General features: G+C 43.4%; 1 protein-coding gene across 1 annotated transcript in view; it reads right to left on the bottom strand.

Moving 5' to 3' along the window:
* Positions 1-18,471, bottom strand: part of LOC134906534 (disintegrin and metalloproteinase domain-containing protein 10-like) — a 286,183-nt gene that overhangs the window by 74,795 nt on the left and 192,917 nt on the right. Inside the window, exon 13 of the mRNA XM_063914722.1 lies at positions 1,124-1,223. Coding sequence (XP_063770792.1) covers positions 1,124-1,223 — 100 coding nt within the window. The remainder of the gene's footprint in view (positions 1-1,123; positions 1,224-18,471) is intronic.

Raw genomic sequence — 18,471 nt, 5'->3', positions numbered from 1 at the left:
TGCTACGGCACTGAGTATAGTGTATCTTTAAAAGAGTTCATAACATTTATAGGACCAGTTGCTGTAAAAGACATGGGGCCAGATGAAATGACGCTCAAGATCAGCGGCTGTGTGGGATGCCAGCCGAACTCAAGACTTTTTTTTAAAGGAGCAATCACTTACAAGGCAAAACCATGCCTTCTAAGTGATTATCAATTGAAAAAACATCTGAGTTTGGCTGTCATCCCACACGGCCACCGAACTCGGGCGTCATTTCATCCAGGCTGTTGAGTTAAGAGCAATGAAAATAAAAAAAGAGCAATTAAGTTTCTGGACAAACCATTTGCATATTGCACACCCAGGAGGTAATCTGTAAAGCACACTCAACACACACTACACAATGCTTTGATTGATGCACCTTTATGCTATACACAGAATACTTAAAGGTGCATGCTCATGACTAGCAATATACCTAGGTGTACAGATCTGCATTGCATAATATTTCATTTCAAATGCATTTGTCAAAGGATGCAGCCATTAGGTCGACATTTACAATGTCGACAGTTATGATATCATAATTGTTAAAATGCTGACAGGCGCTTATCACTGATCTTTGAGCAGTGGCTATGGAGGCCAGGGATCCACCTTTCCTGAAATAGTGTAAAATATGCTGGTGACTCCCAGCGCTTGCTCACTAACCCCTGACCTCCCCTCTAGTGCCTAACCCTGTCTCGCAACGCACCCCCCCCCTTCCCAGCCTAACCCTAACGTCATCATTCTGACAATCTAGATGTGTGAAATATGCCGGTGTCTCCCAGCGATTACTTCATCTCAATATAAATAAAATACATAATTCCACAATGGATATTTCTGAAAATATAAATGTGTTTAACTTTTATTTATTATTCAATGTTGCTTTATAAAAATGGTATTCCAGCATAAAAACTTCAACACCTAATACCGGTATACAGTGATTCACACTTACAATACGACCATATAACAAATAATTGGGCAGAAAATTTAATAATTTCTATTGCAATTTTGGATTAAATAAATGGATCCAGAGTTTTCTCATTGCTATTTATTTGATTCATATATAAATCTTTTGTAGTTATCACATATATTATTTCTTTATTATGTTTACCTGGATTTTGACAGCAGAGTTGGCACATCTCATACACAGACAGACTATTACAGTCGCATTGTTCTAAACCGTATTTTACACAGATTGATTGAAGACACATCTAGAAAAAAATAGTACAGAATTTACAGATTAGAACTACTTAGAATGAACAGCGTATATAGGGGGTAATTCTGAGTTGATCGCAGCAGCAAGTTTGTTAGCAATTGGGCAAAACCATGTGCACTGCAGGGGGCAGATATAACATGTGCAGAGAGAGTTAGATTTTGGTGGGGTGTGTTCAAAGTGAAATTTAAACTGCAGTGTAAAAATAAAGCAGCCAGTATTTACCCTGCACAGAAACAAAATAACCCATCCAAATCTAACTCTCTCTACAAATGTTATATCTGCCACACCTGCAGTGCACATAGTTTTGCCCAACTGCTAACAACTTTGCTGCTGTGATCAGGTCAGAATTACCCCCATAACTTGGGACATTAAAAAAATATTCTCAACTTTTGTTCAGTATTTTAAGTCTGCCATACTGTATACTGCAGAGTGACAAACATAAGGTCATGAAATAGTGTTCAAGGCAGATGCACATCTGTGTTTTTTGGCATACAATACACATTTCTGTAGTACACATGTAGATACACTGTTCTGTTCCTGTATCGCATTACAAATGGAGAGAACGAGGGCAAGCGCAGGCCAAGTAGAGTCATGGTGTCTTCATTTGATTGCAACAACATACTGTAGTAGGCCTGGCCATTAACAAGACCTGGTGGGGGGCTACTGCAATAATACTGTATACAAAAATGAAGGGGGCTATCTAGGTGTTTCTGATTGGCTGACTGCATATTTATTACTCTGGCTAATAATACTTAAATAATAAATGTCGCTTCTCTATTATTTCATGTTGCGCCCATTTATTTGTCGTTTAATATTTCCTTTTGGAAAGAAGAGTCTCAATTGATTTTTAAAGGATTGATTGAATTTCATTTAATTAGCATTGTATATTTTTTTACATTGAAACTGCAACTTTTGCATTTATTAATAACTGTACAAACCATATTATCGCCTGTGTATATGACACTATACATTAAAAAAATTTATAGTACAGTTTGAGTTTCCCATATCCAAATATTTCGAAATACGGAATATTCAGAAATACGGAATTTTTTGAGGGAGAGTGAGATAGTGAAACATTTGTGTTCTGATGGCACAATGTACACAAACTTTGTTTAATACAAAAAAATATTAAAAATACTGTATTAAATGACCTTCAGGCTGTGTGTATAAGGTGTATATGAAACATAAATGAATTGTGTGTATGTATACAAACTTTGTTTAATTTGCAAAGTTATTAAAAATATTGGCTGAAATGACCTTCAGGCTATGAGTATAAGGTGTATATGTAACATAAATGCTTTCTGTGCTTAGACTTACGTCCCATCGCCATCATATCTCATTATGGTATGCAATTATTCCAAATTATGGAAAAATCAGATATCCAAAATACTTCTGTTCCCAAGCATTTTGAATATGGGATACTCAACCTGTAATGCAATTTTTGCAACACTGTTATCACATCTTTCTGCTATGTCTACTGCTAGTGCGGCCCATAACTATATACACATGTACAGTATGTACAACTGATCATATGTACATAAATGCAATTATTTGTATGTGCATCTTTTCCTATATACAGTATGTTCAAAGCACAAATACATCCACCACTAAATGAGTCCCTCTGTTTTACAAACTTGCCAAAAACTTCATACACCATACTTTATGTAGTAAGGAATCCTTGTATGTTCTTCTGTAAGTGCTTATGTGTTCTAGAACAGGCTGTGCTACAGTTCATCTAGTTTGGAATCAGTCAGTCAGGATGGTATTCCAGGCACATGTAACCCAACACCCTTGCTTACATAACTTTAGATTGGTAAATCTGGTGGTAACTTTTCAAACTGCGCATGCACTACACAGTGTCTGAAAAAGGTACACACTCACTTTGTCATTTTTTACGTTTTATTTTCTTTACAGTATTGCTTGGGGATCATTGGTGAACAATTGTCAAATTATTCCACAGATTCTCAATAGGATTAAAGGGGGTAATTCGGACCTGATCGCTTCTGTCTGTTTTCTCACAGCGGGTGATCAGATCTGAACTGCGCATGCGTATGCACAGGAGATCGCTGGTCAGCGACGGGTTTGTGCGAAGGATCCATTCCTTATGGGCGTTTGCAAGGATAGTGACAGGAAGAGGGTGTTTGTGGGTGGCAACTGACCGTTTTCAGGGAGTGTTTGGAAAAACGCAGGCGTGTCCAAGCGTTTGAAGGAAGGATGTCTGATGTCAAATCCGGTCCCGAACAGCCTGATGTGATCGGAGCGGCTGAGTAAGTCCTGGGCTGCGCAGAGACTGCACAAAATCTGTTTGTACAGCTCTGCTACACATGCGATCGCAAACTTGCACAGCGAAAATTGAAGATGTGCGGTGGACACTTTTCGTGTTTTGGTTCTGGTTCCATGCTCATGTTTTGGATCTGGATAGGTTTTGCCAAAACCACCCTTTCGGGTTTTGGTTTTGGATCTGGATGATTTTGGAAAAAAACATAAAAATTGCTAAAATCACAGAATTTGGGGGTAATTTTGATCCTACGGTATTATTAACCTCAATAACATTAATTTCCACTCATTTCCAGTCTATTCTGAACACCTCACAATATTGTTCTTGGCCAAAAGGTTGCATCGAGGTGGCTGGATGACTAAGCTAAGCGACACAAGTGGGCGGCAAAAACAACTGGTCCATCTAGGAGTGGCACTGCAGTGGCAGACAGGTAGGCGGATTTTAAAAAACTAGACCCCAAACAGCACATGAAGCAAAGAAGAAAAAGAGGTGCAATGAGTTAGCTGTATGACTAAGCCAAGCGACACAAGTGTGAGGCACAAACAACATGGGACATGCTGGAATTTGCACAGATGTAATACACGCACAATATTAAAGTGTACCCCTAAACCACACACACACACACACACACACACACACACACACACACACACACACACACACACACACACACACCAAAGCCTGTAAAATTAATTTGGATAATAATAACCCTTTTATTTGGAGCTAGAGGAGTACCCCTTCACCACACAGGGCAAACCCTGTAAAATTATTTGGATAATAATATAAGTAATGTATATAACCCTTTTATTTGGAGAAAATACTATACAGCACAGGACACCACCACTGGACTTATGGCAGCACAAGACACCCCAACTGGACTGTTGCAACACAAGACAGCACCACTGGACTGGACTTGCACGGCAGTACCCCTGGACTTATATGGCAGGGGTGTAGTATGTTTTGCCCGCAGTCAGGCTCCCGGCGGCCAGCATACCGGCGGCGGAATCCCAACCGCCTGCATACCGACAGCTGGGCGAGTGCAAATAAGCCCCTTGTGGGCTCGCTGCGCTCGCCATGCTACGGGCACGGTGGCACAATACGCTCACCACGCTATCTATTCTCCCTCCAGGGGGGTCGTGGACCCCCAGGAGTGAGAAAAGATGTCGGTATGCCGGCGGTCGGGATTCCGGCGCCGGTATGCTGGTCATCGGGAGCCCGGCCACTGGCAAACTGAAGACCAGCCATACGGCAGTACCATTGGAGTGCTACAGCAGTGTCAGACAGGATGGCACTTTAAAAAAGTAGTCCCCAAACAGCACATGATGCAAAGAAGAGGTGCAAGATGAAATTGTCCTTGGGCCCTCCCACCTACTCTTATTTTGTATAAACAGGACATGCACACTTTAACAAACCAACCATTTCAGCATGACTGTGGCTGAAATGTCTGGTTTGTTTGGGCTCCCACCAAAAAAGAAGCAATCAATATCTCCTTGCACAAACTGTCTCTACAGAGGCAAGATGTCGACCTCATCCTCATCCTCAGATTCCTCTCCCCTTTCAGTGTGTACATCCTCCTCACAGAGTATTAATTCGTCCCCACTGGAATCCACTATCACATGTCCCTGTGTACTTTCTGAAGGCAATTGCTGGTAAAGGTCTTCCTGGAGGAATTTACAATTCATTTTGATGAACATCATCTTCTCCAAATTGCCTCTTTTTCCTGCCAGTATACATACGGACTGTCTGACATGCCTACTTGGATATAATCGTCCACCATTCTTTCAATGGTGACAGAATCATATGCAGTGACAGTAGACATGTCAGTAATCGTTGGCAGGCCTTTCAGTCCGGACCAGATGTCAGCACTCGCTCCTGACTGCCCTGCATCACTGCCAGCGGGTGGGCTAGGAAATATTATCCTTTTCCTCGCATCCCCAGTTGCGGGAGAAAATGAAGGAGGAGCTGTTGACGGGTCACGTTCCGCTTGAGTTGACAATTTTCTCACCAGCAGGTCTTTAAACCTCTGCAGACTTGTGTCTGCCAGAAAGAGAGATACAACGTAGGCTTTAAACCTAGGATCGAGCACTGTGGCCAAAATGTAGTGCTCTTATTTCAACAGATCTATCACCCTTGAATCCTGGCAAAGTGAATGAAGGGCTCCACATACTTTGCGGAATCGCTCCGTCTTAGCTCCTCCTTCAATTTCTCCAGCTGCTTCTGCAAAAGCCTGATGAGGGGAATTACCTGACTCAAGCTGGCAGTGTCTGAACTGACTTCACGTGTGGCTAGTTCGAAGGGTTGGAGAACCTTGCACAAGATGGAAATCATTCTCCACTGCGCTTGAGTCAGGTGCATTCCCCCTCCTTTTCCTATATCATAGGTGGATGTATAGTCTTGAATGGCCTTTTGCTGCTCTTCCATCCTCTGAAGCATAAAGAATGTTGAATTCCACCTTGTTACCACCTCTTGCTTCAGGTGATGGCAGGGCAGGTTCAGGAGTGTTTGCTGGTGCTACAGTCTTCGGCACACAGTGGCTGAATGTCGAAAGTGGCCCGCAATTTTTCGGGCCACTGACAGCATCTTCTGCACGCCTGCATTCATTTTAAAAAAATTCTGCACCACCAAATTAATTGTATGTGCAAAACATGGGACGTGCTGGAATTTGCCCATATGTAATGCATGCACAATATTGTGTCACTCTCTGCGTAAATTGGGGTTCAAACAACTGAGTTTTGGCTGAAGGGACGGCTGCCTGTGAGGTGAATAAATGAGGTGGCTGAATGAAATTCCTCCTCATGGGGTGGAGGAACAATTAAGGTAGCGTTGGCAGGAGGGCGTTAGGAACTAATGAATAACAGGTTGTAAACAAATACTTGGGCAATTGAAAGAAACTGAATTAAAGAACTGGAGTCTATGGTTATACGACTTGAAGAATGAAGCTGAAATAGTCCGGTAATGAAGAACTGAAGGACTGTGGTTTATGATAAAAAGACAAGGCAGAAAAACTTTGATTTTGAAAAAATGGATGTTGTAGTTGGTGAATACTGAGGTGAGGAGGCGTCTGCGGGAACCACCGTTAGCACCCGAAGCACCTCTACGACTTGGGGACCCGTGAGTGCTTCCACGAGTGGCGACGGGCTTAGACAACAGGATTGCAGCAGCTTTATATTACCGATGGATGAGAGCAACCAGGACACCAGAAGCAACCTGGGAGCACAGAGCTAGAGAACCTTTCACAGGAAAGTAACTTGAAGCACTGGCACTCTCCCTCTGGGCCAGCCCCCTTTTGTAAGGGGAAATCACACAGGATTGGCCAGACACCGAGTGGGAACTTCATTGGCAATTCTCTGGTCTCCAACATGGCTGCCCCCAGCACAGGAGACATACTCAGCTGTAGTACACAGCTTTAGCCCAGCTCTGGCCTCTGACACACTGTGGCTGTGTCACACTAGAGGACCCTCCTGCAGCAACTCCTGCGACAGCGCCCGGCTCTCCGGACCCCCGGACCCGGCCCTCGGAAGTCGCACACCCGTCCAGGAGGACCCAACACCAGCAGTTTTCTGTTGCCGCAGCCGCGCCAACCACCGGCACGGCAAACCCTGGGAGCCCACGCCGGAGGTAAGGCTCTGGATACTAACATATTGGTGGCGTTGTCTGATATCACAAATCCGCAGGAGAGTCTAATTGGGGTAAGCCATTGTGCGATGATGTCCCTCAGTTTCCGTAACAGGTTGTCAGTGGTGTGCCTCTTATGGAAACCGGTGATACATAGCCTAGCCTGCCTAGGAACGAGTTGGCGTTTGCGAGATGCTGCTACTGGTGCCGCTGCTGTTGTTGCTGCGGGAGGCAATACTTCTACCCAGTGGGCTGTCACAGTCATATAGTCCTTTGTCTGCCCTGTTCCACTTGTCCACATGTCCGTGGTTACGTGGACACTGGGTACAACTGCATTGTTTAGGACGTTGAGGATACTTTTCTGACGTCTCTGTACAATCTCGGTATTGCCTGCCTAGTAAAGTGGAACCTAGATGGGATTTGGTACCAGAGACACACTACCTCCACCAATTCTCTAAGTCCCACTGAACTAATGGTGGATACCGGACGCACGTCTAACACCAACATAGCTGTCAAGGCCTCAGTTATCCGCTTTGCAACAGGATGACTGCTGTTATATTTCATATTCCTCGCAAAGGACTGTTGGACAGTCAACTGCTTACTTCAAATAGTACAAGTGGTCTTCCGACTTCCACTCTGGGATGACAATCGACTCCCAGCAGGAATAACAGCAGCGGCAGCGACAGCAGTAGTAGGCGTACCACTCAAGGATCCTCCGGAGGAATCCCAGTTAGGAGAGGACTCCTCAGTCTTGCCAGTGACATGGCCTGCAGGACTACTGACGTTCCTGACTGAGGAGGAAGTTGACGTTGAGGGAGTTGGTGGTGTGGCTTGCAGGAGCTTGGGTACAAGAGGAAGAAGGGATGTAGGTGTCAATGGACTGATTACGTTCTTACCCAAAGTTTCAGAACTTGACACTGACTTCTGATGATGTATAAGGGAGGATGTTCCTAGGTGGTTAATGTCCTTACCCCTACTTATTACTGATTGACAGAGGCAACACACGGCTTGACACCTGTTGTCTGGATTTGTGGAGAAATAATTCCACACCAAAGAGGTGGCTTTTTTGGTATTTTGCCCAAGCATCACAATGGGCTTATTCATCCCACGGACAACAACTGTCTTCCCCGGTGCCTGATTTACACAAACCACATCACCATCAGACTCCTCATTATCAACTTCCTCCTCAGCAACAGCAACACCCATATCCTTATCCTGGTGTACTTCAACAGTGACATCTTCAATTTGAATATCAGAAACTGGACTGTGGGTGCTCCTTCCAGAACTTGCAGAGGGTGTGCAAATGGTGGAAGGAGCCACCTCTTCCCGTCCAGTGTTGGGAAGGTCAGGCATCGCAACCGCCGACACACTTGGACTCTCCTTGGGGATTTGTGATACCATCTGAGAATGCACAGTTCTTTGCTGTGCTTTTGACAGTTTAACTCTTATAATTTTTCTAGGGGGAGGATGAGGGCATAGCCAGATTAAGAGGGGGATGCAGGGCATACTGTTCCCCGGGCCCCCCTCTGTCAAGGGTCCCTCCAGCCAGAGCATACTGACATTACTAGCTCTCCCTCTTGCGCAGCAGCAGAACCACACTGCCAGAATGTGAGCAGACAGTATGCTTTGCAGGCATAGACACAGTAGTATCAGGTTTCAAGAGATATCGACGGAGCTTCCTGACCAGAGGAGAGATAGCAGAGGGGAGAGAGCTGTAAGCTGACCCAGGGATTTCAGCTTCTCCTCCCACCTGGGTGTCAGGGTCCTGTGTAACCTGTTATCTAATGAGAGCATTTGGGACTAGAGAGAGACACACACAGAGCATCCTCGTGAGTCTTGTCCCAGTGTGTTAGTAGTATAGAGGCTGCTGCTATTGCATTATTGCAAGATAAATTATAGAAAAAATTTTCTAAGTGTATTTTAAGCTTAAATTGTCTTTGTTTCACTGCAGGAAAACATTATAAAATAGTAGTCTCTCTATTAGGTGGAGATATAAATAGTACCCAGGCCTTATTAAACTATTAGTTTAAATCTAATATACACCATTGGTTTATATTTAATAAACACAATCCATACATCCCAACATGACTCATTCCAAGAGTGACAAAATGCTCTCTATCTGAACTACCCTCTTAACTTATAATTGTAATCATTTTTGTTGAAATACCTTTTTATCAATGAAATAGTTCAACACGTGATGCCAATCATATATTAAAAGGGAAGTCCAGGTAGAGAGCATTTTATCCCTCCTGGAATGGGTCATGTTGAGAGGTATGCGCAACATAATATACACCCCCCCCCCTTCCACCTGGGCCCCCTGTCCTTAGTGCGCCAAGACCCCCCAAGGCTTAATCCGGCCCTGGACGAGGGCCTCCATCGTCATGTGAAGCTGAACCACTAGTTATGAACATAGGCCAGGGCCTTAGCCGTTCCTTGCCACTCCATGACCAATATTTACTAATATTCGTGTTTGAGTCGGTTTGTGTAGTGTTTAAACTCGTTTTGTATCGGGTGCATTTTCATGCAACTTTTTGAATCCATATACGCAAAGTTACGAAGCAGTCGACTTTATGGTTTTCGTGTTTTCCGATGTCGATGCCAGTCGGTTTTTTTTTGGCACATTTACGGCCGTCATTGTCGTTTGCATACGTGTTTTTGTTGTATTTGCTGGTTTTTTTCCTAAGTTAAACGCGGCCGGGTTTTTTTTTCCCCGCGGCCGCATTTTCACTTTCAGTTTCGATTTTCATCCCCGTTCGTGATTGGTTGTGTTTCAGATGGTAGGAGTGTCTGTGCGCAACCATATAAATACGCCCCAAACCGTCCGCACCTCGTGGGTTTAGTTAGTGGTGAGGAGGAGGGAGGTTGTGCTGTGGAGGTAGGTGAATTTGTGGTTTGGTGAGGAGTATTGGAAGCGATTTCTGAGTGTGGTATTGTGTTTGAAAGTCGTCTTGTCATTCTTGTTGTCTTGTATTTTGTGGTTTTGTCTCATTTTTAATCCAAGTTATTTTTCCTTATAGTCCCTTGTCAGTGGGTGTGTGTGTGTGTGTGTGTGTGTGTGTGTGTGTGTGTGTGTGTGTGTGTGTGTGTGTCTGTGTGTGTTGTGTAGTGGTAGTGGAGGAGTGTGTTGTTTGTCTTTTTTTTTCCTGTGTTAACTGTTTAGACACACAATTATGTGTGACTCAGAGGTGGATGAGGTGGAGGGTGTGAGTGAGGGGGAGGAGGTTGGTCAGGTGGAGGAGGTGAGTATTAGTGAGGCTAGTGAGGTGGAGGTGGTGGGTGAGGTTGCTGCAGCAGCCTCAAGTGATAGTGACAGTCAGAGTGCTCCGCAGCCACGCACCACTACTAAGACTGGGCGGAATGTAAAGTTTAGTTTTGCTGAAAATGTGGCATTGGTGCGTGAGCTGATGAAGTATCAGAGGCAGCTATTTGGCCCTGAGTCCGCCAAGGTGCCAACACGGAGGAAGACGGTGTTGTGGGCGAAAGTTGTTGCTGCTGTCAATAGTGAGGGGGTGGTCAAGCGGACGGAGGACACGTGCCGCAAACGGTACTATGACATAAAGCGACATGTCAAGTCCAAAATGGCCAAGGAGGCCAAGTCGGCTCGGAAAACCGGTGGTGGGCAGCCCTATATTGCAAGTTATCTGGAGTATGAGGAGCCCATGCGGAGTGTAATCCCTCCAGAAGTTGTCTCTGCAACCCATGTCCGGGATTCAGATAGGCCCAGGAAGAATGGTGAGCATGTGTATTTGCATTTACATTCTATGTTTTTGTGGGTTTTTTTTAAATGTGTGTCATGTGACGTTGCATATTACTCCCATCTTCAAGTGTGTGTCAGCAAATACATTGTTTTGGTTAATGTTTTATACAAAAGCCAATGTAATGTCAAAGTCAGAAAAATATCTCTATGCACACTACCATATTTGCACCTCACACAGGTCCGTGCTGCGCATGCGTACGCTCTCCCGTGTGTGCGCATACTCACAGTCGCGGGCACCCGCAGGCGCACGGTATGCGTATTTACGGTAGAGTTTATGTGATCGTAGCGTGCGACTCAATCGTTACATATTTTCAGTAATAATGTATTTTGTAGATCATGGTCCCTTTGATAGATTCTGAAAGTTTAGTTAACATAGCATGTTCCTGAACAGAGAGATCCCTCTTTGTATTGTACGAAGGGTCTAACAGGGGTCATACAGTGGTGTTTGGTACCCATCGGAAGAGTATTTAAATAGCAATATTCCAGTGTTGGTTTGGAGCGGATTAATCGCTCGTGCGAATAGTTATGGACATAAGAAGTTTATGTCCATTTACTATTATTTGTTCTTACTTAGTCATGCGGCGGGAAACCCAGTATCCCACCCACCTGAACAGTTGGAAATAGTCACAGCCCACCTGTATGAATCAACCTATGACCTTTTGTCATGATGCGAAGCCGAATTCCTGTGTCCAATGAACAATGGGATTGTAGGGACCATTGAATTGTATTGTGTGTGGGGCATAAATAGAGAAGCCGACCATATCCAGTTCACTCTCTTCAACGGTTCTCATTGCTGATAATCGGGAGCTGGATATCGAGGCGCATGCGATCGTTTCCCCCTGTGCGTAAGTGTTTCTCCGCAGCTATATTGATCTTCTTGTTATTGTGGGCCAATTTCTCTCTCTCCCTCTCCTCCTCTTTCTCTCTTATTTTCCTTTAAATAGTAATTGTATTGTATTTCCTGTGTAGTTATCTGGTTAGGTAGTCTATGTTATATTGTAGTGTATGATTTGTATTTGTATTAATTCTTTTGCAAGTTTATCATTCAAAATATATACATATTAGGCGTTGGACCCTAAGCCCAGGTATCAGTGTATTTCTTATAGTGTCTAGTATTCTCAGAGCGTCGGTGACGCTCAAACAGCTTTTAAGGTAATAAGGTTATACTGTGTTGCATTTACACTCTAACATTACACTAAGGTTTTACTGCACAATACACTGTTTATGGTTTAGATACAAAGGTTTAATATAGTGAGCGTCAGCGCCGCTGGTGATCTCCTCGTGGTCCCGAGCGTCCGCTACACTATAGCGAATCATTACGTTAGTCAACAGCCAATAACGTGCCTGCCTGTGATCTCTTGGCCGTGAGTGAACGTGACGCTTGAGCGTCTCGATCACGGCAAAGCGATTGTTACGCAACTAGCGTACCCTTACGGTACTTCATACGTAAATAGCGTACAGTGTTCTTAGACCTCATAAAGGGTATTATATACGATAAATATTCAGCTTTATCAATTGGCGGCTCGCCCGTCCTTCACATATCTGCACTAGGTAGATATAGCAGACATTATCCATCAGCAAAGGGCGGGAGGTTATATTCCTCATAGTGCTGTCGGGATAAGCGTCTGCTTCGCTTAAGTAAAGAGTGCTGAAGGAATCCGGGACCGGAGGTAAGAACAAAACGTTAGTGTCTTTTAAAACTGTTTATTTTATTTTTTTCTGTCTTGCATACACACGCACGCATATCTGCATTTCTTTTCATTTGTGTATTTTCGTATATCACTCTCCTGTTTGCCATTAAATTAAATTTTTTTATATATATATAATTGATAAAACGTGTTAAAGAGAGATTTGCCGCTATTTTAGTGTAAGAGTGAAAAGGTAATATAGTTAAAGTATAGATAAACACAGCGCTGCCTGAGAGACAAGGCGGAGTCAGTGTGGTACGGGGTAGATGATAAAGGATCATCTACATTGATAAACATATAAATTGTGTTACGGTGGATCTTTGCTGTGCGTACACGTGTCTCTAAAGGACTGAGACTTGCGTACGCAACCCAAGGACCGACGCACGCAGCGTACATTACGCAATGGAGCGTCCGTGTACGCCCACGTAACTCAAATCACAAGTGTTATTGTTACAGGTGAGAGATAAATAACGCAACAGGCGATAAATAGCGCAAATTTATTTTAACATTCAAAATTTAAATTAATAGATCCTTCTCCTAATTTGTAACACATCTGGTCTAAAGAGAAATTTCTGCGCAGAAATAGAGATAGAAACAAAAGTGTACATGTGGTGAGTGAGTGTTTTTTTTTTTGTCATTTATACAATTTTGAGGTTGAACCAAAAGAAATCACCGAGTACTCGTGAGAACATACGTGTAAGTGACATGCACGGTGGCTAGGGAGGCATCCTTGGTTAAACATAAAATTGAGCATTAGAGTATAGCGGACCAGGAGGTCATACGGTAACTGACCAGGAGGTCATAGCAGGCCAGCAGGTTCAGGTACAGCAGACAAGGAAGTCCGCTATACAGTCCACAGGCACTACGCCCAAAAAGGTTGGTGCAACACCCATATAGGCCATACAAGCTCGCTGAAGGAATTCGCAGCCGCAATTTTCGATTCCACTGGTCGCCCAGCACATAAGATTAGTTGCTTATGTGCTGAACGATTGTACCGCACGTAATTGTGTGCAAATTAGTAAACCTGACCAGTACCATTTACGTACCACGGGTCATAAACGCTATTTGTACATTCTGACGTGATTTGTGTAATTTTTTATTTTCTGAAGGGAAGTTCGCTGGTCACTCAGGAATTGTCCAACAACCAATAGTTACTGGAAAGAGTAAGTGTTCTTCGGATAACCCTCGCATGTTCCAGTAAATAGAGGTTTATAGGGTGCCCTGTGTCGAGTGCGCCAGCACCATGTCGGTGTGATCAGGTCGCATTGGTCGGCGTGGGCAGAGTGAGTAAGGTGCTCGGTAAACCATACCGTCAACCTATCGTGAACCTCTCGGTTTTTTGTAAGGGTCCGTAACACCTGCAAATAATGGGGGCCAGTTGTTCAGGAAGGAGGCGATCAACCTCGGTTCGGGTTGATTCCGTAAACCGGCCCGTTGGGTCGGCAAGGTACGTAATGTGTGAGAAGTACGGAAGTCACACAGAAGTATTATGTGATGAATGGGAGAGAATGACAGTACATGATGGGGAGAAGTTCCCAAATATAGGTAGCTTTAGCCCAAAAGTGTTACTGAATTTAAGGAGAAGGATAGGTCTCATTGAACCAACAAAGAGACGAATCAAACATTATGATTATTTGCAGTTATGGCAACAGGAAAGTGAATTGCAAAGAGATTTAATTGACTTATCTGACTCTTATCTTGAGAGAAGAGACATGGCGATGGAGAGGATTATGGTTGCGGAGAAAAGCACAGGGGTAAACAATAAAAACGCTCTTAGCAACTGTAGTATAGATGATAAGAATAAGTGTAATAAATGTAGCATTGATAATTGTAATACTGTTGAATGTACAACTATTAACCTATGCAAGTTGCACCCCATGTCAAACTTCCCTCAGGAATACAAACAAGAAAGTGAGCCCAGAACGATGTCGGCACCTCCTCCAGCAGCCATCACACAAGACATCCAGGTGGACGCGACCAAATCGGTAAAGGCAATAATCAAACCCCCTAACGGAGGGTCAGGTGAGGTCGTGTCCACAGGTACGTACAATGTTATATATCATGCACAAACAAATGTACCTCATATTGAAGAACCAACACAAGATGATATAATTGAATTTAAGCCTGTCAGGGTGATCACAGTCCCAAATGGGAAGACTGACGATCAGGGAATCATTCCCGTCAAGGATAGTGCAATGCGCTGTCTCTGGTCCCGGACCGAATTGAGATCAATTATGTCTGAATTCCCTGATCCTAGGAAAAATCTAGTAGCCTGTCAAAGATTTGTTAAAGAACTAGGAAACTCCACAGAACCCACCAACAAAGGGTGGCGAGCAGTGCTGAGGACATGTTTGCCCTCCAGTGTTGACCCTGAAAAATTCATTACTGATTGTAAATTAGACACGGAGGTACCTCAAACGGAGGAACACAATCAGGAATGTATTAAGCAGATCAACCAACAGTTAGAAGTATATTTCCCAGCCATTGTCGAGTGGAACAAAATCTTCTCCATAAGACAAAACGAAGGGGAAAATATTTCTAATTATTTCAATCGAGCACTGCAAGCAATGGCTAGAAACACTAGGATCACAGACATCGAGACAAATACACAGCATAGAGAAATAGCGGTTCGAGTATTAATGAATGGTTTAAAGGATGAATTAAGTACAAGGGTACAGACCACCAACCAAGACTGGAGAGATATCTCGGTGGCCGCATTAAGAGAGGCCATCATTAATCATGATCAGTATATCACCCGATACAGAGAATCACTAAGTAACAAGTTAATGGCAGCAAGTATACAGGCCCTAACCACAAGATCACCCCAACAAAAGCCCCACACCACTGCAAAAAAAATTAAATATGAAAATCTGTTATAATTGCCAGAAGGAAGGTCATTATGCAAGAGATTGCAGGCCTAGAAGCACACACAAGGTATATAGACCCCTTAGACATGAAAATGAGCATGAATATGACACACCAAATTACAATCAGGGACCACATAGGAAGAATTTTGAGCCACACCCATGATATGTAGTCAAGAATGGTGATCATACGACTGATGGTAAGCCTGAGGTAACGGTTAGTAAATTGGGAGGTCACTCCCTGAAGACACAGGAATGACCAGGTGAAATGTTGTAAATGTATTTGCGAAAATGTTTTTTTTCTTTTCTCTCTTTCTCTCTCCCCATCTCTGAGGATTAGTGGTAAGGACTCAAACATTGCATATCCGCTTGGTCTTTGCAGAAGTCTACCAAACCTCAGCATGACCTATCCACATCCAGGTATCCTGGCCAGATACAGGGAGAGTGGAGTAATGGGGGTGCTGGTGGGGAAGGGACTGCGCAAGGAAACCAATAGACATGTGGATATGACAGCCTGATGATCTGGCAATGTTTTAAAATGTTTGAAAAATGTTTTTTTTCTCTTTTCCTATTGATGGTTATTGTTGATTCAAGTAATATACACATGCACATAAATTGTTCTCTCTCTCGTTTGTTTTTTTTGATGTTTTCTCTCTTCTTTCACATGTTTTCATGATTTAAAGATGGTATGTCACACATCAGTTAGACAAATGGTAATGCAAGATTTTTGCTCCTTACAGAGAGATCGCTGATTTGGAAAGAATATTGCATCATCGGAATGTTCGTTTGGAAGACTGAAAGACAGCACCTTTGAGATGACAACAGAACAAGAAGAACGACAAGACTAGAGAACTTAATTATCGTAACAAGTCTCTCTCCCCCTCAAACTGATTTTTTTTTGTACCCCCATTACAAATTTCTTCTTTTCTCCTCCTGTAAGATGGACTTGCCCCAAGAGACTGTGATATGGATTTTCCTGTTGACCATGATGTTGACCAGAGCAGTCTGTTTCGGTGAGAGTATCAGTGAGGTCGAGATCCAGAAAGGTCCTGATGATAAAGATGGAGGTGTAAATTTCCAATAACAACCCAATCACCAAGCAAAGGCGAGTACCGGAAACGATCTAGCAGCCATGTTATCTGTAAACATTTTCCTTTAAGGATTGTTAGCTGAAGAAAACTGTATCTGTAGGCTCTGTGACAATGTAGTGGAGGATGGGTGCATTAAGAAATGCCAATCTAGTTTTAATATCCATATGGACCGGCATCCCTTGAGTGACTATCACTCTTTAGTGGGTAGTGTGTTAAATAAAACAGATTGTTGGGTATGCTCTCAAGTACCTCAAGGTCATAGCAAATCAGGGCTAGTACCATTTCCTTTAACGATAGGGGAGGTACTTGAGTTAAGTGGTGGGAGACCGGTGGACAGAAGGTTTAATATCTCCAGTCCTCCTAGTTTGAAGCTCCACCAATACCATGTGGATAGGTCCCTATTATGCTTTAACATCTCCAATCCCCGAAAGCCGGGAAATTGGGAAGTGTCATGGAGTAATCAAACCATGACCTTTTCGCATAGAGCAGATAGAATGCCTACAGATACAGAGCTTATACGCCACATAGCCAGTAGAGGAAAATCTTTCCGGTATAGGTATACCTTAGGAAATAGGATTACGAGAGTTGGAGAGGTATCACCAGGATACTGTGCACATATCGTACAACCTGATACGTGTACTAAGCAGATGGAAGAATTAGGGTTAGGAGATTTCACATGGAAGGTGTGTAATATGGTTATGTCCTACTCCGTCCCATATGTTCTCCCCGATGATGCATATTTCATATGCGGGAGAAAGGCGTATAAGTGGCTTGCCCCAAACTCTGAAGGATTGTGTTATATTGGAAAAGTACTGCCTGAAGTAATGACTGTATCACATGACAAAATGAAAGACATACACCGTGTTGCCCAAACTCCTTATACTCATACCCACTACGAGCACGTAGTTAAACGGCACCTGATAGAAAGAACAGAGCATCCGGCCTCTGACATGATCCATGAATCCACCGGGATTCAGTTTCTAATCGTGTTAGATATCACTCGCACTGCTAGAGGAGTGCTGAACTATAGATACATTTCTGCGCTCGCCAATTTGTTAGATAATATCACTGAAATGTATGATGACGCGTTTAGGTATACTGGAAGGGAACTTCAGGCTTATAAAACAGAACTAGTCCAGCATAGAATGGTTCTTAATTACCTCACAGCAGTAACAGGCGGATATCGTGTCACACTGGCAACACAATACGGCGTGAAATGTTGCACACATATTACGAATAGCACCGAGGACCCGGTCGAGGTCATAGACCAAAAGATGGACGATATTCTCCAATTGAAGTGGGAATTTCGCAGGAGACACAATCTCACTCTTGCTGCTGTAGGTAATGAGCTGACCGGTTGGGTGTCATGGTTGAACCCGCGAAATTGGTTTTCTGGTTTAGGAGACTGGGCTCAAGGAGTCATAATGGATGTTGGGAAGTTTCTCCTATGTATCTTAGGTGTTGTCATATCGATTGGCTTGATATTTAGATGCGGTCAGGCTTTAATGAAGTGCAAACATCGTACCAGGGTAATGAGTTTGAGGAGTGAGGAAACTGTAATCCCAATGGACTTGATATATGACCCAACGGTAGAAACAATGATGTAAGGAAAATGCGATTATACGGTCCGTTTCTTTCACCTGTTTTTCCGTTTTTCTCCAAGGTAAAAAGACCCACTTGGACGAGGAATTTGATGAGCCGATATACAGACAACAGACGGATTAAAGAAGGAGTTTTGACAACCTGATACACAGATTTTTGATGAACTATGCCATGGATCCCCAGTTTCCCTAGAAATTTTAAAATTACGCTAGCCCAACACTTTTGTAAATCTATGGACATTGACAGCTTTTGCTCGCACCTTATGGGCAAAAGCACAAAGAAGACTGCATTCAACAGACACCAAACAAGACCTCAATCGACGACTGTACATTTACCTGACATAGAATA

The sequence above is a fragment of the Pseudophryne corroboree genome, chromosome 1, assembly GCF_028390025.1.
Source record: "Pseudophryne corroboree isolate aPseCor3 chromosome 1, aPseCor3.hap2, whole genome shotgun sequence".
Taxonomy (NCBI): domain Eukaryota; kingdom Metazoa; phylum Chordata; class Amphibia; order Anura; family Myobatrachidae; genus Pseudophryne; species Pseudophryne corroboree.
Note: the sequence above shows the minus strand (reverse complement) of the source record. Positions and strands in the feature narration are given on the sequence as shown.